Genomic DNA, 27819 nt, shown 5'->3' on the forward strand with positions numbered 1-27819 from the left:
CCTCAGCGTTTTTGTTTATGGTCCCAATTCCAACATCTTTCTTTTAGATGGGGTGCTCTAAACCTTCACCTTTCAGATTACTGCAGCTAAGATGGGAGATCTGCTCATTGCACCTATGGTTGCTGCTATTGCCAGGCACCAGCTCCTTTCAGGTCATGAGCTCTCAGCTCTGATGCACAAGGTGTTTGCCCAGAGGACCTGAAAGCTGCTCACAACCAGTAGCACTAACAGTGACAAGGTGGCTGCTGAGATGCGTGTAGCACAGCCTGATGGGATCAGAGGAGCTTCTAGGCAATGGAGACTTCATTTCAGTGTATTTGCTTGAGAAACATTTTTTTTTTTTTAGTGGGCCTTCTCTTTGGGCTGGAGATTTAAGAGTAGAGATGCCGGTTATATTGAAACCTACTAGGGACAATTAACACACAAGATCAGACAAATCTGTGTTGGAATGAGATAAGGGATACCAATTCCAGATGGAATAAAAAGCAGTTTACTAGAAGGAAGAATTTAAGTAATGGCAGTTTTTCTGTTAATATGGATTTGAGCAAGTGTCTGTTTTAAATTGTCTTTAGCAATGCTAACAATCAGAAGCTATTTTTCTTAAGCAGGATTTGAGAGTTGTCCAATAAATACTGCATGAAACACAATTACTCTCTATATTCTTGCAGAGAATAGCAATTTTCATCTAGTTATAGAGGTATATCAGTCTTGGCCACAAGAAATACCAGTCAAAAATTTTCTTAACTGTAACTAAGGTAACAAGGGAGCAGTTTAGAATGATGAGCCCAGAGGCTGAGTATCAGGCCCTACCCAAGTGAAGGGTAAGAAGAGATCGTGCTGAAGAACAGCATGACTCATTTCAGAACACAGTAGATCTCTTAAGATCTCTTAAGGCAAAATATATTCAACTTGATATGACAAAGTGTGAGTTTTCAAGCATATCCGTACAGTTCCCCTGAAGTTAGTGGAATATACAGGCACCAGGGGCAGAAGTGGTTTTCTTTCAACCTCAAACCTTTGCACCTTTCCAATTAGGTATATTGTTTGGGGCTCTTGTATTTTTCCAGCTTTCCTCAAAAACAACTGAGGAATATACCAAATATTAAGGAAGTAAAGAAAATGCGAGGAAGCATTAGAATGTGGTACTTTCAAACACATCAGCAAATACCAGGAACTGTTCCCAGTTATGGGAGTTTTCCAAAATATCTGCTTCTTCAGTTTGATGATCCAAGTGGAATGTTAGAAAAAGAATTATCTCAAATTTGTAGTTTAAGAAAATAACCCTGTTTTTCTAAATAAAAAGGCATATTTTTTCCTCATTGTAAGAGAAATGTATGAGTGGGAACATCAGTTTTCATATGGACTATTTGGTTACTGTGATTGTGTCATTGTTGACATAACACAGAATTCAACCACCTTGCAGCTCTAAAGTAGCCTTTCTTCTGGAGTACAGTGAGGATTTTTTTTCTGTTATTGTGTTATTGTTTTTGTTGAGGTTTTTTTTAAGGAGTGTGGGTAAAGCAGGACTGGCTGTTATTGACACCTCCTGACAGCTGTTGGAATCACCAAGTGCAAGCCTTTGGGTTTGTAAGTTACACCAAGGCTGCACCAGCTGCTGTGACAGTTTCTTCCTTGCAGGTGTCAGCTATTCCACAACACTGAATTTGTCTGTGGCTTGCCAACATAACTTTTGAGGCTGTCAGGATCTGTAGTAACCACCTTCTGTAACAAGAGCATCTATCAACTTGCTGAAAATGCTATCCTGTAAGAAAGAATTAAAGATGACATCCATCACTTTCTGAAAGCTTATGCAAACCCTCTGAACCACTGCCACCAACACACTTGAACGAGCCTCACCCTGCCCTGGGGATGAAGGGGAAGGGATTATAAAGCTGTTTTGAAATACAGACCAGGGCTTTTTTGGTGCACTTGATTTTATTAATTTTTCCCCAACTCCTTTACACACTGCACCATGTAAGTAAAATGGTTTATTATGTTAGCCTTGGAAAATAAGTCAACTGGGTAGTCTGGAATGCTGGGACCTTGCAGACCTTGGCAAGCAGCTTGCAGCAACAGAGTGAGTGTGCTCTTGCATGGAGGCTTCCTCACCCAGAACAATCAGGTCTTCCCTGGTTGCTGCTTGTGCTCATTGTCCAATTGTGAGAAAAGACAGCCTCTATTCACAGTGCACATTAGAACCTTTGGGGACAGTTAGTGGAAATTTTGTAGAGGTTATATATTTATTTGCTTTCCTGAGAGCTGTTGTGATCGTTCCAGAGCACTGCAGAATGATGTGATGTAAACACACACAGACTGAGTGACTCAGCTTGTCAAAAACTCATTTAAATATAAATGCATAAAAAAGGAAAAAAAAACCCCCAAACCAAACTGGAATATGTATGTGCTAAAAGCCCTTTTTGTGACTGCTGAATCTATAGCGTTATTGACATTTCACTGTAGCTGAGGGATTACAGAGGAAGAGCTTCCCAGCTTTCCTTAAGTTTAATCCTTACATGACATGTTTGTTGACTAGAATCCCCACGTTACCAGTCTGGATTGGACTTGGTGCTTTCCTGTGTGTACACTTGCCACAAATGGAAGGTAGAGAATCCCAGGATGAGGTGAAGAGATGCAGTCCCTGTTACTTCAAGTTTCTTCCTTCATAAATTAATTGGTTTTGTGCCTCATTTGGAATCTTTTCACAGATTTTAAAGGCCATAGCAGTTCTACCTTTGTGCTGCATGCTTCAGCTAAGGTGCTTCTGTAGGAAGTTTATTTGGTGCTGCTGGTCTGCAGCGCACTCTCTTCGTAAGGAGGCACTGGGTCTGGAGAGAGCTCAATGTGAGCCTCTTCCATGGAAGTCTTCATGGTGGCCTCCTCGTAGGACGGAGGCAAACACACGGAGAGGAACGTGGCATCGGGGAGCAGCGTCGAGTAGTGGAAGCTCTGTTCGCTGCTCCAGGGCAGTGCAGAAAGGAAATTGGACACGTCGTGCTCAGGCAGGGCCTCGGGAAGGTCGATGCTGAAGATCTGCCCCTGCTGAGTGGGGCGCTGGCAACGGCGGTACAGGAAGAGCAGCAGGAATGCCAGGAAGAGCATCATGGTGGCAGGCAATATGATACACAGGAAAGGTTCTATGTCGTCTTTGGTTGAACTTGACTGTTGTCTGCTCTGTAACCAAAGCAAATAGGAAATGTGTTGGATTCCTGAAGATCTCTTAATCAGAGGGGAAAACCACGTTCCCTATCTCTGCCTTGTGACATAGCAGTTGCTTTTCCAAAGGTCTTTCTCTCTGCACCAGTATACATCAAGCAGTATGTTTTGCAGACTCATGAATTCTATTTACTGGCCAATTAAAGCAAATTACAACCAGAGACAAAAAATCCCAGAGAAGCTGCAAATAGTGTTGGATTTTTAGAAAACCCTGTCTCCAAAGGGGAAAAAACCCTAAAAGCCTGGAAGTATATGCAATTTTGTATGGCATTTTATTACTCTTATTATATGGATTATAGCAGGACCAGTCAACTTTGTAGGAAACTGGTCAAGCTTTTAAAATTTGTGAGAACATTGAATTGCAGATGAATAAGGCTGATGAACCATCATCTGGTGTTGTTTCTTTATGTTTGGAAAACTGTTTAAAGAACAAATATTACGACAACTAGCCCTTTCAAACAGGGGCCATTGCCTGCAATACATGTTCTTTAGGTTGTTCTAACCTCACAGGCCAGTTCCAAATAAAACACAGTGTTTTTATTGGACAGGACAGCTTGGACTGGACCTCTTGAGCTTGCTCTGCCAGTGATCCAAGAATCATTTTTTCCTGCTTAGAACTATAGAAAAAGAACTTCTGGTGTAAGAGAAGTAGCACTTGTGACTGCTGTGTCAGCTTTGTTTTCTGCAAAATGTAGCACAAAAGACCTCTGTCCCACAGCTTTTGAATTGTGATGTAATGTTAACAGGAGGCATAAGCTATGAGAAAAACCAACAAGCCATTTGTGCTCTTGTGTTGTATTAGCTTTAGTTTTAAAATTTAGTATATCTTGTTTCCAGTCTGACTCCATCTTCTAGTAATTGGGTCTCGTTCAGAGTTTAGCCTAGGGCATAAGGAAAACCCAGACCCTACAATGATGTTTATCAAGTCATTCCTTTTGTAAGCTCTTGACTAATGCTGTGAGATGGCTTTTTCACATTTGCATGGCGAGACTAAACAGGTCAATGGACCAGATTTCCTTTATTTTGAGTGAAGGTGCCCATTCAGACTAAGAGAACTTAAGTGATTCTTTCCTCAAAGGGTTGGGAAGCAGGGATACAAATTGGCTGTTTGCAGCAATGGCTTTGTGAAAAGGCAGTAACTCCAGTGTCTCCTTTTTGGTCTACAAAAATTTTCTGTTCTTATTCTTACAGGAATCACAGTCATTCTTCTAGCTACAAAATCACACTGTAATCTACATTCAACTGGTTATCTACCAGTCATTTGTAGCCTCTTTGCTTTGTTGTCATATTATGAAATTATTATTATGCCTGAGAAAAATAAAGTAAATAGGCATTGACTCCTAACAAATGATGTAGGGGGAGGTTATGCTTTTCTATTTTTTCCCTAAGGTATTGTGGGTCTGAAGCTAAATGCATTAAAATAATTTTAAAATACACTGAAACCTTTGCAGATTAGCTATTAAGCTATTTTCCCCCAATGGTCTTTTACCCCAAAAAATGCATGTTAAAGAACTACTTTATATTTATTGATACTTTTTATTAAAGAATTTCTGGCTGTACAAGCTGTTGTCTTACCTGACCATTCAATGAGTGACAGGAAAGAGCAGAATTGGAAGAAATTGTTTCAGCTGTTCTTCCAGTGCAGACGTTAAATAATTTCTTAAAAATTAGGGGATTTTTAAAAAAGCTTGTTAGTACTTTTTTAGTGTGTTTTATGAGGTGTATAAAACATTTCAAGAGAAGATGAGAAAAAAGCATTCTGTAGTATTATGTTAGTGCTCTGTGTATGTGGGGACTCACTGATACTGATATGTTACAGATACTCTTACAGTAAATATTGAGAAGAACTGAGCTTATAATGGACAGCATTGTTCCTGAAGAGCTTATTTTTAAAATCCAAGTCTAAGTTTTGGGTTTAATTTGTAGGGAGCAGGCTTTCATCCAGGTTAAGTGTTGGTCTTAAGATCTGAGTTGTACAGTACTCTGGTGGTTTGTGAGGACAGTGTGTGAGATTGCCAGTGTTTCCTACATGAGATTAGTAAAAGGTATATAAAGCCCCAATTATCATTTAAACTCAGTGCAGCTTCCCTATAAATTTCACTGCAGTGATATTTGCATGTTAAATGATGGCCAAGGACAGTGCTGGTGGAAGCACAGGCAAGAGTTAGGGCTGTAAGACAACACCTTGTACAAATACTGGACTCCAGAAGGGAAGGAAAGGTTAAGCTTGATGGAAGGAATTGACAAATGGTCTCGGGTCTCAGGGAAATATACTTTGCTCCAAAGCCTTGATTGGAACCCAGAGGTCCTGGGCCTTGCAATGAAGTATCTATTAAGAGAAATGTGTGAAATATATTATTGTTGGAGGGCATGGTTCACATCTAATGGTAAAAAAATGGAAGGAGTGCAACTATTTGTAGTATGAGCTAGCTTAGACGGCAACCGTCTGTGAATTAGCCACAAAAGGACACCTTAGGCTATCAGTGGGTTACTGGCCTGAAAACTCTTGTTCAAAGGCTCTCCAAGAGTAATCTATAGCACTACTTCTAAAATTGCAAAACCAAGCTCTCAAGCCTGAATAACTGCTAGCATTTTTGAAATCTGTAAAATCCTTAATTTGGACACATATAATTTTTAATTACATTGTTGTGCACAAAGTGCTTCCTCAAGATTGTGATAGATTGCTTAGGGAAGAAGATGAACACCACAATACCTCAGGGTGTTGCAGGGTGTGTAGAGTATGCAGTGACTCAGTCAGAAGACTGTGGGAAGAGAGAGGACTGCCTGCTTGTGTGGTAAAGCAAATGTTCTTCTGGGGAGCTGTTCTCCTGTCTCTGCTACCAAATGCTCTAGGGAAGGGGCAAGACAGATCAGGGGAGGTGTTTCTTGTGGGTTACTGATTGGTTTGAGTGCCTGGGTTGAGATCCTTGGGTATGGTCTGCAGAAATTCTGCATCTCTATTACCGTCTCTGAAGGTGACAAGACAGTGCCCTGAACCTGCAAGAACTTTATTGCACTGTGGGATCTGGTAAAAAATTGCAGTGTTATTACAAAGCAGCCCATATTCTCTTGTGCTCCCTGAAATGGTCAGGTGGTTGGACTAGATTTTCACTGCAGACCACTTCCAACTGAACTACTCCTATTTTATCCTATTCTATTTCAAAATAACCACAGTAACCTGTGCCTGGTGGCTTCCTATTCAGTAATGTGTGCAAAAGGAGACACAATAAATTTGTTTAGTTTGTTATTTTGTTTCACAACTACTGTATAGTTGTTAAAGAACAGTAAGTGTATTTTACTATGATCTGCAAATTAGTGGCATGCAAAGCAGATAAGATTAAGAATTAGGCAATATTATAGAATTATAAAATATGCTGAGTTAGAGGGGACTCATCAGGATCGTTGAGTCCAACTCCTGTCCCTGTGCAGGACACCCCAAGAGCCACACCATGTGCCTTCGAGCATTGTCCAAATGATTTCTGAACTCTGTCAGGCTTGGTGCTGTGACCACTGCCCTGGGGAGCCTGCTCCAGTGCCCAGCCACCCTCTGAGTGAAAAATGTTTTCCTCATATCTAACCTAAACCTCCCCTGACTCAGCTTCATGCTTTTTCTGTATGCTAACAGGTGACAATAAAGACTGATTTTCCTCAGACTGTGTTTCAGAGTGCTCATAGCTGTTTAAACACAGCTAATGTTAAGACTTTCCTATCCAGGTGAAGTAATTTGTAGGCTACTTAGTGTATTATTTGAGCTGAAATATTTTTTTATAACTATTGCCCCACAGATGCCCTGAACCTGAACAGGGAGTTATGTGTCCATTTTGATGCTGCCTTCTGCCAAACATTACATGGACTGATTTTACTTTGAGATGTAGTTGCAAAAGGACGATGATGGACTTCTTGTACATATATCAGTATAAATATATTAAATGTATGAGGAGAGAATCAATCAATATTAGTCCTTCTTTTTCTATTGTGGTTTTGTTTCCATTTCTGCAATGATTGCCTAAAGTGCTACTGAAGAATGTTGCAAAGATCTTGGCATAAAGACTTGGAAAATCAAATAGGCATTTTAAAAATTGCACTAAAAATAGGAATAATTTTAATACAATGAATCAAAGGTCACTTAAAAAAATTCTGAAATTATAAAATAAAACTAGTTCTAAACTGACCTAAAACTAACTTCTGCAGCTGAAGCTCTATAACTAGAAAAGTAACCACTGTGTATAGGTATGATTAATAGCTGCCGGAACTGGAAAATAAAATTTTCTAGAAATCAAACTCAATCTTCATTAATTGAAACTAATATGGCTGCAGAACCTATTCAAGGTAAAATCCTCTACTTTTTACATCTGTATGTTTTAAATCTGAAAGTTTCCACACCAGGCATATGCAGTGACTGACAGAATTATTAATTGACTGGTTTTGTTTGATGCTGCTTCATTAGAGCTCAGCGTGCTCTGCCTGTGTCATCACAAGCAGATGTCTATTGTCAGGTTTGTAAGTGACAAAAAGAAGGACCTGACTTCCAGCATGAAATAAGTTACAGACACATAAATATGGGAAAATATCCATTTTAAAATAGAGAAAGGCAGAAAAGAACATGCAAGTAAAAGGGATCATATTTCTAAAAAGTCCTGTTTTCCCAGAACTGATTCTTAGCAGGACAGTTTGGACATTGTTTATTCTCCCCCCTTCATTTGTATATTTGTAGGGACTGAAGCAGAGGGTCAGTTTCCCCCAGCCACTGAGCACATACTGGAAGGAATAAAGCCTTTTGTTAATAATCTGTCTGCCAATGTTTTTTTTAACATGCTGAGCATGTACAGTTGCCAGCTTACAGATTATGTGACCCATATCAGTTAAGATGAGCTTTTACTCGTGCCTGTTGGTGAAGGAATGAAAGGCAGAGTTGTGTGGAATATCCACGATGAGTAAAGGAATGGGCTTGGAGCTGAGCTGTGAGTCCAGACACATGAGGGGTAGTACCTGCCTTGGGAGGGAATCACCTCATAAGGCAAAACATGATGTTAGAGAAGCTTTTGTTTGAGGGTAGAAAAATGAAAGTTTATTTTGCTTACTGAAATTCCCATTGAAGTGATTGAGTTGTGCTAAGATTTATTATGTTCTTAATGATTTGCTAGCATACTTAGAACTCCATTAAAATTATTTCTGTTAATATAGTCTGTATTTATACTAATATCTTTTGAAGCTGAGTCAGGAAGCCAATACTTCTGAAATGTTTTAAGGGGGTTTGGAACAAAGTCTGCTTTGAAGTCATTAGGGTGTGGTTCCCCTACAGGTTCTTTTCCAAACTCTATCCTGCTTCTTGAAGATGATTCATTACTGCTTGTAAAAAGCAAAAACATGTAACTTTGGCAAATAGAAAAACATTTTTGTGTGGTTTTGTGTCCATTAGTAATGACATGTAATCTGGAAGTGAGCCTGGATTTTCACAGAATTTTCAAATACTTGTTGGAATGTGACCCTAGTGATGCTGTTTGTTTCTTGCTGTCAGATAAAAGCAGTCTGGAGGTGTGAAGACATTGCCATTGCTATTCTAACTCTGGAAACGTTACCAGTGGGGCAGACTTTGTTGAAATTGTGGCGACATTTGAGTACTACTTTTTGTCCTGTTTTGACACTCACACACACTCCTACCCCCATTTATTTTGCAAGAGTACACTTCATCTATATCAGCTGAGTGGTGTGGCCAGTTCATTTGCTAATGCAACATGCTTCGGACATTTACTGAGGAACTACGTGCACCTTAAATTATTATTTCGGACCAGAGAAACCCTTGTGCTGTATCCCAGACAAAGGCAGAAAGCAGGCTGTGTTTTCATCTCTGGGGGCTGCTTCCCTCCCCCCACGGGGCCGCATGTGATCCTCTCTGGCAGAAGTAATCAGCGCACAGCTTAGGGAACGAGAGTTCATCGCTGCCCGCCACTGCCTCCCAACATCTGCAGAGAGGCTTCACAGGACCAGCTGCAGCGCCTAAACACGCCTTGAACAGAAAGGAAATCAATGATGCCTTATGCTTAAAAGAAGTAATTGAACTTCCTTACCTGCCACCCCAGCAACATTTTTCCATCTAATGTTTTTTCTCTTCCACAAATGTGTTTAAAAAGACTTTTTTCCATCTAATGTTTTTTCTCTTCCACAAATGTGTTTAAAAAGACTTAACAGCAATAAAGAAATGCTCAGACTCCATGTAATTGATCAGTACTGCTTTGATACGTCCCAGTACCCAGGGATTTACTCTGTGCTGTACACTGAGGCGTTACACAGACATACACACACATGCAAAGTCAAAGGACATGCCACAGAGATGAGCAGGGGGGTACAGACCTGAAGCTCTGTTTCCAGAAGTGGCCCACCCGGTTCACTGTTTAGCCAGTCATAGTTTCCCCTGTCAGCATGTCCAAAATTTTTCAAGCTGCTGCCCAAGAGCCACCTCATGCTTTCATTAACCTGGTCTTCTGTCTTCGTGCCTCCACCTTGCTCCGCTGCTTGCAGCTGCGTCTCCGCCTCCCAGCCTGACCCAGCCGGGCTGCTCGCAGCTAATGATCCCTCTCAAACGACATCCCTTCACGGCAGAAAAGAAAAAAAAAGAAGTTAGACACCCCCCTCGTCGTCAGGAAGCCAAGCAAATAGATCTCAGAGTCTCTCTCCACTTCCAACTCAATCTCTCTGGATTTGCTTCGGTGGCCTACATTACCAGCAAAGCTGGCATCAGGTATCTGGGAGCTGGGGCTGGTAGCGCTCTGATTGGAGCACTCCCTGCATTAGGATTATTAAAAGGGGAATTTGCATGTGAATCTAAGCCCACATGGTCATGACTCCATGTGGATAAATAACGCTCTATATTTAGTTATCTAATAAACACTATTTCCAACAAAATAAAAGAAATAAAACCCATGCTTCTATGTTGAGAGTGAAAGGGTACCTGAGGTTCCCCCCTCAGTTACGCAGCACAAGGTGGAACCACAATCCAGGCAGGTTTTTGTTCCCTGTTGCTGAAACACACAGAAAAGAAAAGTGTTTTCTGAGTAGAGAGGCAAGGACACAAGGCTAAATGCTGTACTGAATTATTTAGCAGTGTTAGGATGTAGATGTTAATGATAAATCCAGAGAGAGAGCTCTGCCAGGAAACTTTTGGTCACTGTGGGAGTGTATGATTGCTTCTGGTAAGAACGAGTTGTCAGCTCAGTTAAATCAGGTTTCAAGCTTTCTAGGCTACTCGTTAAATGGCAATTGTTTCCAGTGAGAAGACTCTGTTTATCCACAAAAAGAAACATGAACTTATTTCACTGCTGCGTGGTAACTTCTGAAGTGAGGGCTCTTTAACCTGAGTTAAACCTTGATTCAGTCTGCAGTCAAAGCTGCAGGTGTCTTTTGCTGTGGACAGAGGGAAAGGCTATTGCCAAATGTCCCTTTAAACTCCACAACTGCTCAGCTGTGGTGCACTTTTTGTGATTTCTCAAGGCTTATCTGTCCAAGCAAAAGTTGTGTTTAGGACCATTGATAGAAATTGGGGTTAGAATTTTAACCTCTTATTTCCTGCTTGGACTTTTTTTCATCAACTCTTCTTTTAGTTCATGGCTCCCAGAAAACTGCAGGTGTAGGTGGCACTGGCAGGCTCTACTGCAGCTCCAGCAGTGACAACACTTGCCATTTCTAGCAGAAGGACCCTGCAAGAGCCTGTTCCAAAACTGGCTGCGATCCCTGTGTCTGCAGCTTGCAGGAAGAGCCATGGCTGGGGGAAAGAGAGGAGGTAGTTTGATAAATCTATCCTGTTTTGTTACTGAATTTGCCAGGTGAGCAGTGGACAGGGAACAGCAATATTGCACGAAGGGCTGCTCTTGCTGCTGAAGCAGCCACATCACTGCTGGAAACTGAACTCTTGCTTCTGCTGAGGCAGTCCTGTGTGAAGCTAGAAATCTCACCTCAGCAAAGCCTTTGCATGCTACTGCTTGAGGAAGGCTCCTCTTTTCCTCAGTGCCTCACTTGTTAGAAAGAGGTGATGAACGTGTCCAGCCACCAGGACCAGGACAGTTGCACTGTGACTTAAAATGTCCACTGAGAAGCCAGGTCCTAAACATGGATTAACAGGTCACAGGTCAAAATAGTAAAATATTTCTCTTGCAAAAAAAGCAAGAATAATGACCATCTTTCCCAAACCACGGTTAATAAAATTAATTCCTTAAGGAGCCTTGAGACTGTGTAACTTAAATCTATAATCTCACATGCAAGCAGGAAACATTCATATACCATCTTAATTAGGGTCTTAGTGCAGCCCCTTAGATTATTAATGCTATTTTTAAAAGCTTGCTATAAATTTGCCTTGGGACTGTGCACGAATAATGAGGGGAAGTAAAAAATTATGTCCCCTTACAGTATAAACACCTGTTTGGCATCCTTAGATTCTAATAGATGAATTTTAGCCAAGAAAAATAAGGTGTGTACTTTTATGACTCACTGACCTGATTTGTCAAGTGCTGCTTTGAATACTTGACCTCTGGAAAAAGTATAAGAATGATTTAACTTTGTAGAGCTGAGGCCGAATGGGAATTTGGGGAAATGCAGTGCCTTTTGTCAGGCAGGTAATTAGAATATAAAGTAATGATTGTCCCTCTGGCTTTTTATATCATCAGTGGAGCCAGCAGCAAGATTAGTGAACGTGATTGGGATACTCTTGCTGCTGCCAGGGGTCAGGTGTCCATTTGCTGCACTGCCTTTGTAGAGCAGATCTGCTCTTGAGCAGACGTGAAAACAGAGCCATTCAAGACTGGGTTTGTGATGGCAAATCTTGCAGATTTCTGCCAGCCCTGTGGGCTCACAGACACTTATTTTTCCTTCTCACATGGAGTTCATAAATACCATTGTAGCTTGAAGCATGCTGTAATGTGAAAGCTGGGGCAAAGAGGCTCATCCTTAATTCCAAGCCCTTGGCCAGATGTCAGGCTTGCCACTTTGAAGTGTGGGTTGGATTCAGAGATCACCATGTCTTGACATGGACAAAATGTCCTACCCTCCTCCTCCACTGACTTTGAAATAGTTTGAACTGGAAGTTGCCAGGTCAAACAATCTGAAGAAAATAGCTGACATGGAATGGTACCACTGACCTTGATTAAAGTTTGGTAAAGGTTTGTGAAACAATGGCAACATGATGTTTTTAACTGAGGCAGTGCTGGTACTATGATTTCCAGACTTTCTGAGGAAGCCACTGCAGAGAGTAGGCGCCTCCACTGTCCTCGGTTTGAAGCTCAAACTGTGTCATAAATTATTAATGTCTCTGATTTGCTGAGATGTTTGAGGCTTGCAGTGTAATTCTAAGCTATATTGCCACCAATATTGGCAGGGAACACAATATCCACAGTGCCTTAGACAACCTTTCAAGTTTGTTGATATTTTTCTTTCCCCAGTTTCTTTTACTGCTGCCCACAGGTGGTGGTGAAACTTCCCTGAATGTGACTGTGATGCTGTGAGGGATGGTATGTGGGTTAACCTGAATAATGAAAAATTAGAATTTTAGTGGTTGAAGTGTACCACTGTTAACAGTCCTGTGTTGGCAGGTGTAGATTCACCAGAAGAAATGGTGGGACAGGATTACTTTTGCCTATAACCAGCTGGCAGGTGCTTCTGTGTCCTTCAGGTGGGAGTGGTGTTAGTTTCTGTCCATTCCCTTCTTACTTGGGAAATTAAGCAATTCTGTTTTGTACTTTTTTGGATAAATTTTCATTATATTGAGATTTTACCTTTACTTTTTTTTTAAACTATTTTTTATTATTAATTATCAATACTTTTTTTTCTTTTTTTCTGAAACAAAGCACCTTTTGAAGACTGCTCTCCTCTCCCCATCAAATTAAACCCACTGCTACTTCAAAGGATAGGCAGAAGCTGGCATAGCTCTGCCACAGTTCTGGAGAGCAGTGTTTGAGGACAGGATGGACATACTCACAGTCTGTAAAAACAGAGGCAGAGAGACCCTGCTGCAAAATGTGTGCACACTGTCACTGTCCCTCGGAGCAGGGGGCAGCAGGAGGTACTGCTGAGGTGCTGATCCCAGGTGCCCGTGCTGCAGATGGGAAGCTGAAAACAAAGTCATTAAAAGAGAGTGCCAGGGAGAGAGCTCAGGCTGCTCCTGCAGAAAGTCCCTCGCAACTCTGTGAGTGAGACAACACCCGAAAAGCTCCGTGGTCATGGCAGAGTGCTGGTGGCTGAGCAGTATCCATCTGATGGATATATCTGATGGATAGCTCTGTCTAGAACTATGGGGTTTTATTAGGTACTTTTTTGTCATTTCTGTCAATCTAGGTTTGATCCCCTTCATTTACATTTCATCCTTACCCTGAATTTTTGTTTTCTCTTAAATAAGAGAAAAATCTGCCACTCTGTTTAAGAGTGCATTTCTGCCAGCACACACTGTACGACCCTTCATTCCTATTTAGCCAAAATATAGCAACTGTTTGTTTTAGTGGGAAGGGATTGGTGTTGTGGTTGGATTTTTGGTGATTTGGGCTTTTTTCAGCATTTCTGAAGGGCCAGCTGACCGCATTATGCTTTGGGTTGCATTTGCTTTTACAAGCGTTGCCATAAGCTTAGTGAGAAATTAAAAATTTTGCTACTTTATAGGAATGATATTCTAAAAAGAAATAATTTTGGGTGGTGTGATTGCAGTCAGGTCGAGCTCCACACATTCCCTTTTTTACACTTTCATTATTAATATTGTTGATTTTCTTATCTCATTTCTGTTTCTAGTAAATAGTTCTTTGATGATGATCTTTGATCATCAACCCATGATCTTTGCCTCTTGTAGCTCCAATTCTCCTCTCAAATCCTCTGAGAGGGAAGAAAGGGAAAAGGGGATGGGTGAGTGAGTGGTGTGTAGTTTGGAGTTTCAGTGTGAAACACTAAACTGGGGAGTACCATTCCTAAATCATGACAGCAATATAAGGAAATAAACTTCTGAGGAGAAATGTGAATGTGTGGTTAACCTTCAGGTGAGCTTTTAAAAGTAAACTTTTAAGATTTACCTCATTGTTCATTGTATTTGATGTTGCTTTCCCTGGTGGTTGACCTTGTGTAGTGCTGGGTAGGCCTTAGATACAGAATTCTCAACATATTTGCAGTCTTGTGTTCAATTTTTTGTTCAAACTCTTATAATTTTCTGCTAGAATATTGTGAATGCCTGAATGAAGTCTCTTGAGACTGTATTCAAGTACAGCAGTCTCTGTGTCACTACTTGTTGCTAACACAGTAGATTTTATATAAAAGAGCAATTTTATCTTTATAAAGCTTGATTTGGTTGGTATCATCTGCTGCCAAAAATCTATTATCTCTAGATTTCAAAGGAATTATTCTTTCTGACATTGTTGCTTAGAACCACTGTCAGGAGAGCCCTGTTGGAGAAACAATAGCTCTTCTAGCTTCTAAAACTAGCTCGGCTCTTCATCAGAGTGGAAAAAATGCAAATTAATTTACAAGCCCTTGGTCATCCTTTTAAACTCAGGTGCAGCTCCAGAGCAGAGCTATAGTTATTAACATACCCTCTTATTTAATCTTATTGTCTCTGATTACAGGCTTGGAGAGGCCCCGATATTGCCCATCATTAACAAGGAATCTATAACGCTTCATTTTCCATTACTAAATGCTGGAAACTTTTGAAAAATCACAATGTACTTGTTCAGTGTTGTACTCAGTTGTTGAGGCCTTTGGCCTTCTGGACAGTAGAGAAACTGTCTGTGGACTTCTGAACCCATATGAGCTGTATTATTTAACAGAACATCAACTGAGAGGCTTGGAGTAATTTTGCACTGTTTTGCTTGAAATAAAACATATTTTGTGTACAGTTCCAATTCAGACCTCACATCCTGAAGTTTAATCTCCTGATTGCAATCTAAAGATTTCTACTTCAAACTTATGGATAAGAGACAGCCTCCTGCAACCTGTAGAATAAAGTTTGCTGTAGAAATGAAATGTATTAAGAAAAATTGTTTATAAAAAAGGTCCCAAATCTGCAGATGTGAGAACAACTTTATTTTCTCAAGTGCACTTGTTAATGGTTCACCTGGCCAGCAGACTTGCAGTCAAGCCTAGGTTTTGGGGTATGAGCCTTGTCACACAAAGGCAGATCAGCCTGAAATGCATGATAATAAATGTTAATAGATGCTAATAAAGCAGAGCTGATGGCATGCACGGACTGCAGCAGGACCTGAAGGGGCAGAGAAAAGGGAGAACTTCTCCCCACCGGTCAGGTGGGAAGTGAGGGACTCCCAGGCAGGCGCCTCCCCCTTGGGGTGTCCTGTGGGTGCATGCAGTGTGACACTGCCATGCTGAGCGTGGCTCTGTGGCAGCTGCTCAAGCTCCCCGGGGCTGGTTTAGCTTTATGGCACCCTCTGCATCCATTGCACCACGCTCGGTGTGGTGCCTGTCCTGACTGCTGCCGTGCCTCGTGCCTGTGTGCTAGTGGGAAATGTCTGCTGGATAACTAAAAACCCCTTGTAGGTGCTGAAGCTACCTGCTAAAAACGGTGAGGGGAAGGCTGAAGGGCTCCCTCAATGGAGCTATAGACTGGAAAATAAAATGTCAGGAGGCAGAGAGGGAAAGGGGTGAGTTAAACACACCAGGCAGATGTTTGCAATGTAAAAGCATTTCAGAATTGACCAGTGCAAGGCCTTAAGGATAAGAACACTTGTAACAGTGGGGTAAAGGCACTGCCACAGTTTTCTCAGGCTGGGGACATTAGAGTTTACATGGATGCAAGTGGAAAGTATGCCATGGGATTGGAAATGAAAACGTCTTGGTATTAGAAAAGGCAAGGCACCCTGCAATACCCTCCACAGCAAACCACAGATACAAAGACAAAGGCTTTCAGTGTGGTTTCTTAAAACAAGAGGATTAGCCTGGGAGCAGGGAGTGGCATAGTGTTGTCTGAGGGATGTGTGAGGATCTGGAGGGGAATATTTGTGCATTAGAAATACCTGGACGGGCATGGGCAGCTTTATTACTAACAGGCCAGGTTTTCAGTCAGGAAATGAAAAATGCTGCCCAAGAATGATATGTTGGTGTTAAGGTCTGTAGAGGTATGTGATAGTGCCTTCTGCAGTCAGCTGATGTTAAGGTGAGGGATTGTAAAGAAGGGTCAAAACAGCAGCCAATTGTAAAGAGGATTCTGCTCTGAGGCTTGGTGTGGTTGAATGGATGATCTGAACAGTTCTTCCATATGTGCAGTCCTTAATTCAGGAGACTATATTGTCATTTGAGAGAGTAGTGAGAAAATATTCACTGGCGTGACCCACTTCAGGATAGGGAATGGGAAGAGGGTGTCTGTCCCTTGGTGCATTCCAGGTCAGCCTGCTGTGCAAAATGTTGCTCCTGTGTGAAGCTTCAGGGTCAGCCAGAGTTGGAGAGAGGAGAAAGCCTAAGGCCAGGCTGATTAAACGTGGATTTTCTCTTTGGGTAAAAAGTAGATTTTGCTTGGGGCAGTGGTGGACAAAGGGAATCAGTTGTGAAAAGAACATCTGAGGCAGCTACTTCATTCTGCTACCAGATGGGGATCCTCTCACCCCTTTTCCAGACACATCCTCTTCACACTGTGTGTCAAGTGAGTTGGTGTGTTAACAGCAGGAGGAGCCAGGTGGTAGCTGAGGGGCAATGGGGCCAGTAGGGGTGAGCATTTACAATGTGCATAGGTTGTAGGGGCAGCTCTAGGCCTGACTGGTTAGAGGCATTTACATTCTGATGTTGCTCTTCAGGGTTTAGGGGTTTTTTAAAACTTTATTTGACTCCAACCATTACTCTTTGGTATGTGTAGGGTGTAGCCTCCTTGAGAGGGGTGCTTGTCCAGCCAGACTGGCTTGGTTTGGTGGCTCAGGCTCTAAAAGAGACACTTAAAGTGGTGCAGTTTGGCACTTGTGCCCTGCCCCAGGCTCATCTTTCTCATCCTGTTTTTCTTCTGCAGTCACTGCACATCTGTGATGTTGTCTAGAGCAACACAGCATACCCTATATATATACCCACAATCCCAGCAGATCCTCAATAGTGGTCATCCTTCTTGCCCTACTCTCAGCACAACTCTACCTAAAAAACTGAAAATGTGTGAGAAAATAATGAGCAAACTACATTAAAATAATATTTCCTGTTTTTTTTTTTTTTTTTTTAACCTTCATGCCTGGCTTTGCAAACTAATAATCTTTATTCTCGTGGGTTTGGGCTGGTCACAAGAGCCTGCATTGAGATATTCAATTATTTAGTGCCCTTTTAAAAGAAAAGGTAATGTATGCAAGAGAGATGTAAGATCTGCTCTGGTGACCATCCCCGCTGCTGGGATTTTAGAACATTTTTGTCAGGGCCTTTGTGCTTGTGGTGCCAGCATTGCAATTCTACCCAGAAAACAATGCCTCTGTTTTCTCAAGGGACGATGAATTGCTTTTGCAGGTAAGCAAACCAACCAAGAGCCTTGTCACCTTCCTCTCCTCACCTGAGTAACTGCAATACCTTTTCATAACCATTTTTCACTTTCTCATTATGTTTGACATTATTGTTTCTCAAGCTTGAAGATTTGTCTTTTTTGACCTCCTAGACAAAATTACTTACAGGGATAGATTTCAGTATAGCATCTTACCCAGTTTTATTTTGATCTCTTCCTCTCCCTGTAATCTCTGGAACAAAGAACCTGATTTGAAGTACAAAGTGGTCTGCTGGGAATATAATGCAACATTAAAAAACATAGTAAATAATTTATAAATGCTACACAGAAAAGTATTCCACATTATTTTAAGTAATTTTGTTTGACTGTGGTAGGGAATGAACATAAAAAGAGATCAGAAGTGATCACACTAACCACAGCGAAGAAAAATATTTCAGGTTGGCCATATTTTCTCAGAGCTGGCAAACCAGAAGTATTGTCTCTCCTTTATGAATATGGACTTCCCAGCAATTACAGTGTAGACAAAGGTAAAAATCATATCAAAAACAACAAACAAAACCAGATTTATTACTTGAATTTCTATCAGGAGTCAGAAAATTGCACATGCAGCCTGGCTAATATGTTAGGTTTTGGTGTTTTGTTGGGTTTTTTCCCCTTCAGTAAAAGAGTAGGACCTAGCTGACTTGTGCTGGCATCTAAATTTTTCTCATTTATTTTGGATTCAACTGAGATTTGAAATCTGGATACTGTCCTCTTCTAGGATTCTGTGTCATGCATTCGGATAAAGACTTCAATTTGTGTTTGTTTACAGTGATATTAGATGTTAAGAGGTTTATCCTGATGCTAGCTTCTTTGCCAGAAGCTCCAAAATCAGAGATCACCCTGCATTTCACATAGCTCTGTGGACAGAATCCCAGCCTTGTTCTACTTCTTCTTTCAACTTCTGCCTTAGCTTTGCTCAGTGAACCAAAATGTTTCTTCATCTGGAAAACACGATGAGGAAGTATCTGTCCTGGAGAGAGCATGCTTCCAGCAGGCTCACTGAAAATACTGTCCTGTTTTTACCCGAGTGCTTGGGGATGTGACAGTGGTCTCCTATGGAATCCTACCTGTTACATCCAAAGTGTGTTTCCCTTTTGTCTTGTAGCTGAAGTACCTGCTGGTATCTCTAGTTTGATTTTCTGTATCCCTTCTATAAACAGTCTTTGCTGCTGTTTTTTTGTTTTGAGGGTTTTTTTCTTCTCTTGCCAGATTATCTCACAGATCTGCTACTTTGGGATAAGCAAGAGGCCAGAGCATATGTTTAGATACTTTGGACCATGTTGAGGTCAAGGACAAATTTTTTACTTGCTTGGTTGGTCATCCCACCTGTAAAATGGCAGTAGTGACACTGGGCACTCCTTTCGCACCCTGTCAAAAAATAAAAATTAGTTATTAAGAAACAATTAGTCTGGCTTGGTATCGGGGAGCTTTTAACATTTAGTTTAGCACAGATTAACACTGTGTAGCCAGTGATAAACCTACAGTTTGAAAACATGAATGAGTTTAGTGAATCCACTGAAGCGAAGAGGATGTCTGAGATTCAATAGTGTGCCTGTTTTGTCCCTTTAAAAATTTTCTTTGTTGTTTTTGGAAGTATTTGTTGACAGCTGTATTCTTTGGCAAGTCTTCTTAACACTCTGCTCCTCAACAGAAGAACAAGACCAAGTGTCTTCTAGGTAAGTCTAGTGGCAGCAGAAGCCACGCTAGCCTGACTCCAGCATTAGTGGGAAGGCAACTGGGAATTTGTACATGTAAGGAGTGAGAGGAATAGTGAAGCATTACTTTCTGCACTTACTCTGCTGCTGTTTCACATTACTGAATGCTCTTTAGGAGGAAATGAAGATCTTTCTAAAGGGATCTAAACGAGATGTGTGGAGCAGCAGAAGGTAGTTCCCTGGAATGAAATTAGATCTGACGGCTGGGATTTAACACACTCTCTTTTGCCAGAAGTGTGTAAGATTATTAAAGCATCACAACCTCATTTGGTTGCTTTGTAATCTGTTCTTAACCTTCATGCTGATGAGGCTGTTATGTAACAACCAGTGAAGGCCAGACCTTATGTTGCTTCTGTGTATGGGAGCCCATGCCCAGAGACCCCAGTGAGGCCAGGTGGAAAGCTGGCTGCATTTTCCCTCCTGGGATTATGTGAAAAACTTGCTTTTGGGCTGTGGGTAGCATCCTTGACCGCAGAGAGGTGTATTTTAAGGTTGACTGTATGATGCTATGTCTTGTCACTGAAACACTCCTGCTTTCAGGAAGCCCATGGCAGTTCTTTTGAAAGGGACACTGGAAAACCCTTTCTCCTTCAGTACCTAAATTTTGGCTGCATACAGAAGTAGGGGTGACTGCAGTAAAGAAGGTGTTTATTATTTTCATTAAATTAAAGTTTTTCTTCAACAGGTACAATCTTTGTTTCTACTTTAATCAAAAGAGGGATGTAGGTGACAGGGAGAACCCTCACTGAGTTCTCATTTTAGCAGAATGAAACATTGCAGCATCCATGCACCATGTTTAATGGGAACACCTGAGGACTGCTATCTAAACTCTCTGTGGTCACGGAATGCCTGGCTTAAAAACCCAACAAAAGCCTGCCTGTGAATGAGAGCTCTGAGCAACCCATCTCTAATTAAATCAGAGCCAACGGTATTCTCATTTAAGAGAGAAGGGAGAAACATTTCACCTGTCTAGGTGCATCAAAATTCTGCACAGCACCTTTAACTATCTTAGTAGCTTCGTTCTCCACCCCACGAACTCAGACTCTGTCTCAAAGTGCTGTAGGAGTCATTTGTCAGTGTTTAGATCTCAGTTCCCATCAAAACCACACAGGAGATCAGAGTAACTAAATTCTCAAGGCCATCCATGAAAACTGCAGCTCCTGCTAGTACATACCATGTATTTTAGGCCCTTTCTCTGCTCTGTTCCTTTGCTTCACCAGGAACTCTACAATAACTTTCATTAGACAAAACCAAAGCATAATTTATTTTGCATTTGCATCTTTATTCTACAACACAAGCAACATAAATAGTTTATAATTTTGTTTTAAAATATTTCCATTTCAGAATTCAGTCAGAATAAAATATACACAAAATACAATTTGCAAGCCAGCTGACAGTGACTGCCCAACCACTGGACACCCAAGGACCATACAAAGCTAGCGGCACAACAGGACACGGTGGACATGGGGAAGTGTTCTGAAGAAGAAGAGCAGAAAGGTAGAGGAAGGAAACACGGATGAGACCAAGGAATTGCAGATAGGTATGAACTCAGCAGAAGGTAAACCCAATATAAGCACTTGTTTGACAAGGTAATTTATAGTCTCTCTTAATAAGTACTATTGGCTCCTCCTGAATATACAGCTAGAGAGATTAAGTCCTGGGAATCATGTTTTGTGGTAAAATGCTTCCTCTGGCAGCCATCATCAAGGAAATAAATTTTTTTTTTTTTTTTTTAAATTTTCAAACAGAAAGGACTTAGATCTTTGGCGAAACGGAGTGTCCACTCCCTTTGGCTTGCTTTCAGTTCTGGTTGAAGGGTCCATAGAAGTATGTTTGCAGTCTCACAAGAATGACAAAAAGGGGGAGAGCGGAAAGAGGCAGAGAAGAGGAAGTGGGGGGAACTGAAAGAAGGTTCTTGCTGCTGTCATTGCGCACCTTCAATCCCTTGCTCCCATCTGCTCTAGCAAACAGCGTGCGCTACAGGGCTCTGTCACCACCGTGCTCTGCCCTTCCTGCTGTTCTCCCTTTGGTATCGAGCCCTGTCTTCCTCTGCAGAGTGGGGGGCTCAGGTGTCACAGCCTGATTGTGGAGGAGATATTTGTCCCTTGTTTGATCCTGTGTACCTGTGCCTGTCTGCCAGCTCAGCTCTCTCACTGCAGCTTGCTGCTTGTGGAAGTGTGGCACTTCACCACAGCCCAGATGGACCAAATGCATGGACAGGAAACAGGGCCCTGATGCTCCATGGGAGTCAGACAAAATTTATCAAAGTACATAAACTACCTTTTGAAAAGTGGGACGTTGGGGTAAAAGGATTCAATAGATCCTGTTGCCATGTTTCTTAACCAAAAATGCTTTCCATAAAATCAGCTCCCTGATTCAATGTGGCAGTGTAGACTATGCAAACCTCAACTTGTGATTTTGCCAAAAATTGGAATTTGAGGGATCTGGTTCCACAGGCAAGCTCATTATTAGATTAATCCAGGATCATACAGAATAGCTCCACTAATATCCACAGAATTAGGGCATTTCTTCTTCCCTCTGCTTTTAGTTTTCAGCTTGGAGACCTTTGAGCACTAAGTGAAAAGACTGATGCACGCTTAGGCCATGTGTGTTTTCTTTTTTCTTTTTAAAAAGCCAGCACTGCTGGCTTTTTAAATGTTTGGCCAAAACTGTTTGTTTATTACTGTATTGGTGTCACATATAAAGTATGTGTTCTGAGGGGGATTAGTGGAAATGAATTCTTCCTTGCAGTTGTACAACTTCTGGAGTCCCAGGCATGTTGCTGGTGAGGGTTGCTGAGACCCTTTGGTGATATCCCTACAGAAGCTCCACTCAAATTAGGGAGGCTCAGTGAAGAGGGATCACTAGCTGCCATATGCTTTTATCTGCATTGCATAAAATCCAACATTTGTGCTTCTGTGCAATGGTAAATTGGTCCTTTACACTAAAAGAAGAGAAACTTCTTCTGGTAAATTGATGGTATCATCTTGCTTCTTTAACAATTGTGGAATGACCAGCAACTGAAAAAACCTGTTTCATGTCATATACCACGATGAGACCTGTACACAGGTCTTCCCATAAATTACTGTAACTGGAGTAATGAGTAAATAGCCTCATTTAGATATATCTTAGTATAAAGAGGGGGGAAGGGGGTGAAGGAAGCACTTCACTTCTTTTGTGAATTAAAAACAATTTAGCACTGAGAAATGGCATTTCTAGAATAGATTGCTGAAGGTGACAATAGCCAAACCACATGCATAATTTCTCAACAGGCTTCTCTACAGATGAGCTAGGTGAAAAATAAATCACTTTGGCTTGCTGGATCTGTGCAAAAGTGAGAGTTCTAGTTTTGCAGTACAGAGTTGTGTGGGACTGTGTGCTGGTTCCCATGGATTTTTCAAGCAGGAGGTGTATGGAGGACAGCAGCAGAAAGGGGGACACAAAAATCTTTACAGGACTCTCCCTTTCCTGAGAACTTGTGAACCCGTATGTAGGGATTAAAGAATTCAAGGACTGAGTCCTGAGTATTGAAGATCCCTAGCTACTTAAATTCCATTGAATTTGACAGCTTCAGCACTTTGAGTGTGGGCCCAAGCTGTGAAGAAAGGTACAAAGTGGAGGCAGAACATGGAGCTGGACTCTGCTTTCTAACTTGTTTGCCACTCAGTTTCATGCCAGTGCTGTGCTGGGCTCTGCAGTGCTGATACCAACACTGAGATGCTGCTATACGAAGTACAGGTGAAGACTGCACTTAGAGGTGGGGGTTTTCTCTTTGCTGAGGGAGGATTTGTCAGTGAATTTTACATAAAGGTTTAAATTTTAAACAAAACTTGAAGCTCAGACTGAAAGGGAAAGCACCTTACAAGTCACAGGTGTAAACTGCCCTTGGCCTTGACATGAGCAAGCCACAGTGCAGACGACATAAATTTTTCATCTGTGATGAAGCAAAAGCTGTGTTGCCTGTGCTGGGAGTTGTACAAAGAAAGTATTGCCCAGGTTTTTCTAATATTATTTCGATATGGTAAATTAAGTAAATTATTCTCAAATGAGTGTTTATCCTAGGAAAGTATTAAATCTCTATTTTAACATCATAAAGACATGAAGGCATCTCTTGTTGACCAAGAGATAGGGGTGGTAATTCAGTGGCTGCTGAATGCTCAGAAAAGGTACCAGAATAACTGTGTGAACCATTGCTGGTGTGATACAAATACATAACACAGCAGATAAACATATTACTAATGTGGATAGCTCTCTGAAAATATGCTGAATGTCCAGAATATGGCAGTGATTGGAGCTACAGGTATCTGCACATATACATGTCAATCATCTCATATGGCTGCATATGTTCACAGTGCAGAATGAAGTGCAAACATATGCAATGACCTGAGAGCATGTAAGTCAGGATCAGACCCTGCCCCTGTTCTGTAGGAAAAGGATTGTTTTCCTGATGAGTGCTCTGCTTTTCTCAGCTTTAAATATTTGCACAGTGATGAGCTATTTCATGTGCTTAAAGGTAGTTGATGCTGGGCAGCAGCAACTTTCCCTGTTAGCAACTGCCTACAAGATTTTAAAATGAGATGTCCTTGCCTCTGCTGGCTGTGATGGCCCTGAGGAGGGCATCGTGAATTAGGCAAAGGCAGCAGAGGTGCAGCTCTGGTACCTGAGAAGGATGTCAAGCTACCACATTTTCTTTTTTAAAGCATTTCAGCTGAGCAAAATTTACTGGGCAATCATTTTTAAAAACAACCAGCCAGTTCAATAAAAAAACCAAACGAAACTCCTATAGAAAATTATGTGACAAAAAAAGTAAGGGCAAGAAAAGAGAAGAATGTTGTTATTAACTAAGACAAAGAAAAAGAGCAAGCTCAGGCTGTATTGCAGAGAGACTGGTTTGCTCAAGGTTCAAATGTTTGGTTCAACAGTAAAACTGCCAATACTCTGCCAGGCATGAGGTTATAGAGCTAACAGTAAGGGTTTGAATGGGATACACGTGTGAATACCCATGTGCATACAAGGACTGCTACTGCTACTGACTGAGGTGCTTCCCCACTCACAAGCAGAAAGCAGAAAGGCCCCTGTAGCATGGACATGTACCTGGACATGATTGGGGTGTGCAGTGTTGGGAATTCCCCTTCTGAAGCTTAGGACAGGCTGATGCCAGTCCCCTTTTCCTGGGACTGTTCTGGCAGACTTCTCCTTTGGGCTAAAAGCTTGCTTTATGAGGCCTGAAGGTATCATGCTGGCAGTCATGAGCCATGAAACAGGACACACAGGACCTATGAAATGGTGGTGTCACACATTTATTATTCTACCTCTTTGGGCCTTACTGATGTCTATGGATAAACTAGCAGAAAAATTGCTGAGAATCTGATGAACCAACTATTTTTTTTATTTGTTTATGTTTTGAAGGTGTATCTCATGGTTGCGGTTACTGAAGTGGCCATGGGCCACTCCCCTCCCCTGGCTAGCATTTTATACACACAAGGAAAAGGAAGAGCAGCACATGCTGAACTTTGCTCTGTAAATGGCTCTGTAAATAACTGCTGCTTCAAATATTCCTTCTCCCCTCCTTCTAAATTACATTTCTGGGATTATTCAAAGTTACTTATGACCTTTTAGGAACGGGTCTTAATGAGCAGAGGCACTGAGGGTGACAATGGGCACTTAGTGCATAATTTGAAGGACAAAGCTCAAAGCAGGCCAACAGCAACATAGCAAATTTTCTTGTTTTCATTTTCCAATGTGATATTTGTAGTGTAAATAGTTAAAATAAAATGACATTTTAGGTCAAGATGGTGGCTAATCAGGTAACACTAGGTTATACTGTGTTCATGAGCTTGAGGGCGGTGGTGGTAATGGTATTGGCACTCCTACACCTTTTTTTTTTACTGATTTACAGAAGGATTTTGTATTGCAGCCACAATGCAACCATGGTGTTTCCTAGATTTTAGGACCTCTTCTGTAGTCCTGAATGACTTCACTGGTACTGCTATCAATTTTATTTCCCCTACATAATTTAGGGCTTTGCTTTAGTTTTAGATCAGTACAGCAAGGATCTGCATCCATTCAATGCATTTATAATTAAAACCATCAGAGTTAGCTGCTTTGAATATGGTTTATTATTCTGATTCTTGTCATTGTCTAATTAATGTACTGCTTTAAAAGCAGCTCTGTATAGATGCCAAATAAAAACTTTAACAAAAAATGTAACCACACTTTCACTCTACCTAAAGATGTATAAGAAAGACATGGCAACAGAAATCAAACTGTGCTACTCCTCTCCCAGATACCAAAGCATAATCTAACACGTCCCTGAGGAATTATTAAAAGTGTTGGGGGAAAATTGACAATTGAAAAAATTGTTAAATTAGTAATCCATAAAGTCAGTTTAGGTGGTAGAAAAGAGGTGTTTTTACAGAATTTTTATGTTCTTTAAACAATTTAGGAAAAGGAACTTTTTAAAGAAAGAGAAACAGCATGACTGGCACTACAGAAAGTTACGGGACAAATACTCCCTGCACAAGGCTAGCAGGTGACAAATGGGAAGTAGGCAATGGAGGGAAAAGGCAGGAGGATACTGTCAGACTCTTTGTAAACAAGCAGCTTGGGAGATGGCTGTTCAGTGGAGCTTCTTGGCTCCCTCTGTTTTTCCAGGTTTAAGATGCTAAAAGCACTTGTGCAAAATCCAGGCCTTACACAAAGAGATGACATTCTCAGGATGCTTTGGAGCAGGGACTGAAGCTGTATATTTAGTTGGCATGCACATTTTAAAAGCCTTGGGAGAACAGCATTAAGGGGTCATCTAAAATTAAAATAAACTAATTTTCAACAAGTTATCAACAAATGATATAGCATGAGAGTATGAGATGAAGTGTCCCAAGGGCTGTGACATAACTTGCGCAGCAAGGTAACCCTTGCTTTGTATAGTGTGAAAAGCATCACATATGCATCTGACAACACAATAGTCAATCCTCCCCCTTCTCCTCCCTCTTACTAATAACAGCAAATTGCAATAGTCCCAATAGGAGTGCTGCATGGAGGGGGGATGTACCTCCATGAGGATCTGTCCTTTTCTATTTACAGCAGCAGACAAGAAATGAGAGAGAAACAGAAAATATACCCCCCTTTCATACCATTTTCCATCTTGCTTCAGCTCCAAGTGGAGTGATAGGCTACATTTAACAAAGGTGATAAGGGTGCTCCTGGCTACAACAGCTCTACATAAACAAACATAAATTTCCAGTAGAATAATAGTTGCAGTGGTGCTTTAACTGGATCACTTTGCTTAGTTGGTGCTTAAACTGGATCACTTTGCTTAGTTGAATGCTGGATACTGGCACATGCTGGTATTTGCTGTGGTGTGTCTTCCCCACAGCTTCACAGGAAAGAGCAAAACAAACTTCCCTTTTGCCCTTAGAGGGAATTAGGTATGTGGCAAAATGCTCAGCTGTAGGCATAGGTGAAGAGGCAGCCAGGGTGGTGTTGCAGAGAGGGCAGTTTGACAGTGCCATTTCTCTCCATAAGAGCAATGAAAGGATGAATAGTCTGTGCTTGGTTCACCCATTTTAGACCTGGTATTCTTTAGCTACTCCAAATGTGACTACAAAGGCTCCTCTTGTAGCAAAATAAATTTCCACTTTCCCTAGTGAGCAACACATTTAGTTACTACAATATTCTTTAGTTGGCTATCCTCTCTCATGCCAATTTTTGAAGGGAAGATGTTACCCTAAAAAATGTCACCTTCTTTCTTGTCCTATAGCCCCACCTTTTCACTGACTTGGATTTATTTATTTATTTTCTAAGTTAAATAGGTTTACTGACCTGGTGTGACACCCCCATGACAGTTGCACTCACAGCTAAATTCAAGTGTGGAAGTTCTGCTGCAGTTTCTAGTGGCTCTCACTGCAAATTTGAATTAAAATGAAGGCTATGAAATGCACCTCTTCTGGTAGGAGCCTGGTTTAGGGACAGGTTCTGGGGCCATACCAGATCCTCTAAACAGACTCATGCTTTGTCTCCTTTGCTAGTGTGAGTGAGGGACACACAATCTCAGGTGGATAGACAAAACAAATTGACAAGCTCGTTGTTTCTTAATTTCTCACCAACAAATAGGCAATTAATGAACCCCAAGTGCTTCTTTGCTGTATACCTTGAATGTCTTCTGCCCTTTGCAAGAGATCACAGCTTGGTTTAAATGATGATATCGTAGACTCGGCCCACTCTTCCCAGCCACTCCCGGACTGCCTGGCGGACACGGATATCCGTCACATGGCAAGTCAGCTGGCTGATACAGGGAAACACAGCTGGCTGCAGGGCTGTGAAAGTTTGGTCTGGCAGAGCCTGAATCTGGTTGAGAACTGTCAGCACCATGTTGGTCCATGCCTACAAAGAAATTGGATTAAAAAAAACCTCTTT

The 27819-nt window shown here is 41.4% G+C and overlaps 2 protein-coding genes and 1 long non-coding RNA gene across 11 annotated transcripts in view; 1 reads left to right on the forward strand and 2 right to left on the reverse strand.

Moving 5' to 3' along the window:
- LOC135296778 (uncharacterized) overlaps positions 1-21738 on the forward strand; it is a 30206-nt gene extending 8468 nt beyond the window's left edge. The window contains exon 3 of the long non-coding RNA XR_010358783.1: positions 20749-21738. This is a non-coding gene — a long non-coding RNA (uncharacterized LOC135296778). The remainder of the gene's footprint in view (positions 1-20748) is intronic.
- Positions 1960-11535, reverse strand: SMIM28 (small integral membrane protein 28). Its single transcript, XM_064413560.1, has 4 exons — positions 11163-11535; positions 10163-10232; positions 9565-9802; positions 1960-3171 (listed from the first exon to the last, which is right to left on the reverse strand). Exons 3-4 carry the CDS (start codon positions 9673-9675, stop codon positions 2773-2775), a joined length of 510 nt encoding a protein of 169 aa, XP_064269630.1. The 5' UTR covers positions 9676-9802; positions 10163-10232; positions 11163-11535; the 3' UTR covers positions 1960-2772.
- Positions 17063-27819, reverse strand: part of ARFGEF3 (ARFGEF family member 3) — a 96879-nt gene continuing 86122 nt past the window's right edge. For 5 of the 9 annotated variants that reach the window (XM_064413556.1, XM_064413552.1, XM_064413557.1 and 2 more), the window contains one exon: positions 20666-27786. In XM_064413556.1, the coding sequence (XP_064269626.1) occupies positions 27595-27786 (192 nt within the window). In that variant the 3' untranslated portion in view covers positions 20666-27594. Of the gene's footprint in view, positions 17307-17842; positions 17919-18186; positions 19058-20665; positions 27787-27819 lie in introns of those variants that run through there. The other 4 variants (XR_010358782.1, XR_010358780.1, XR_010358781.1 and 1 more) reach the window with 4 other exon arrangements.

This window comes from Passer domesticus, chromosome 3 (genome assembly GCF_036417665.1).
Source record: "Passer domesticus isolate bPasDom1 chromosome 3, bPasDom1.hap1, whole genome shotgun sequence".
NCBI lineage: Eukaryota > Metazoa > Chordata > Aves > Passeriformes > Passeridae > Passer > Passer domesticus.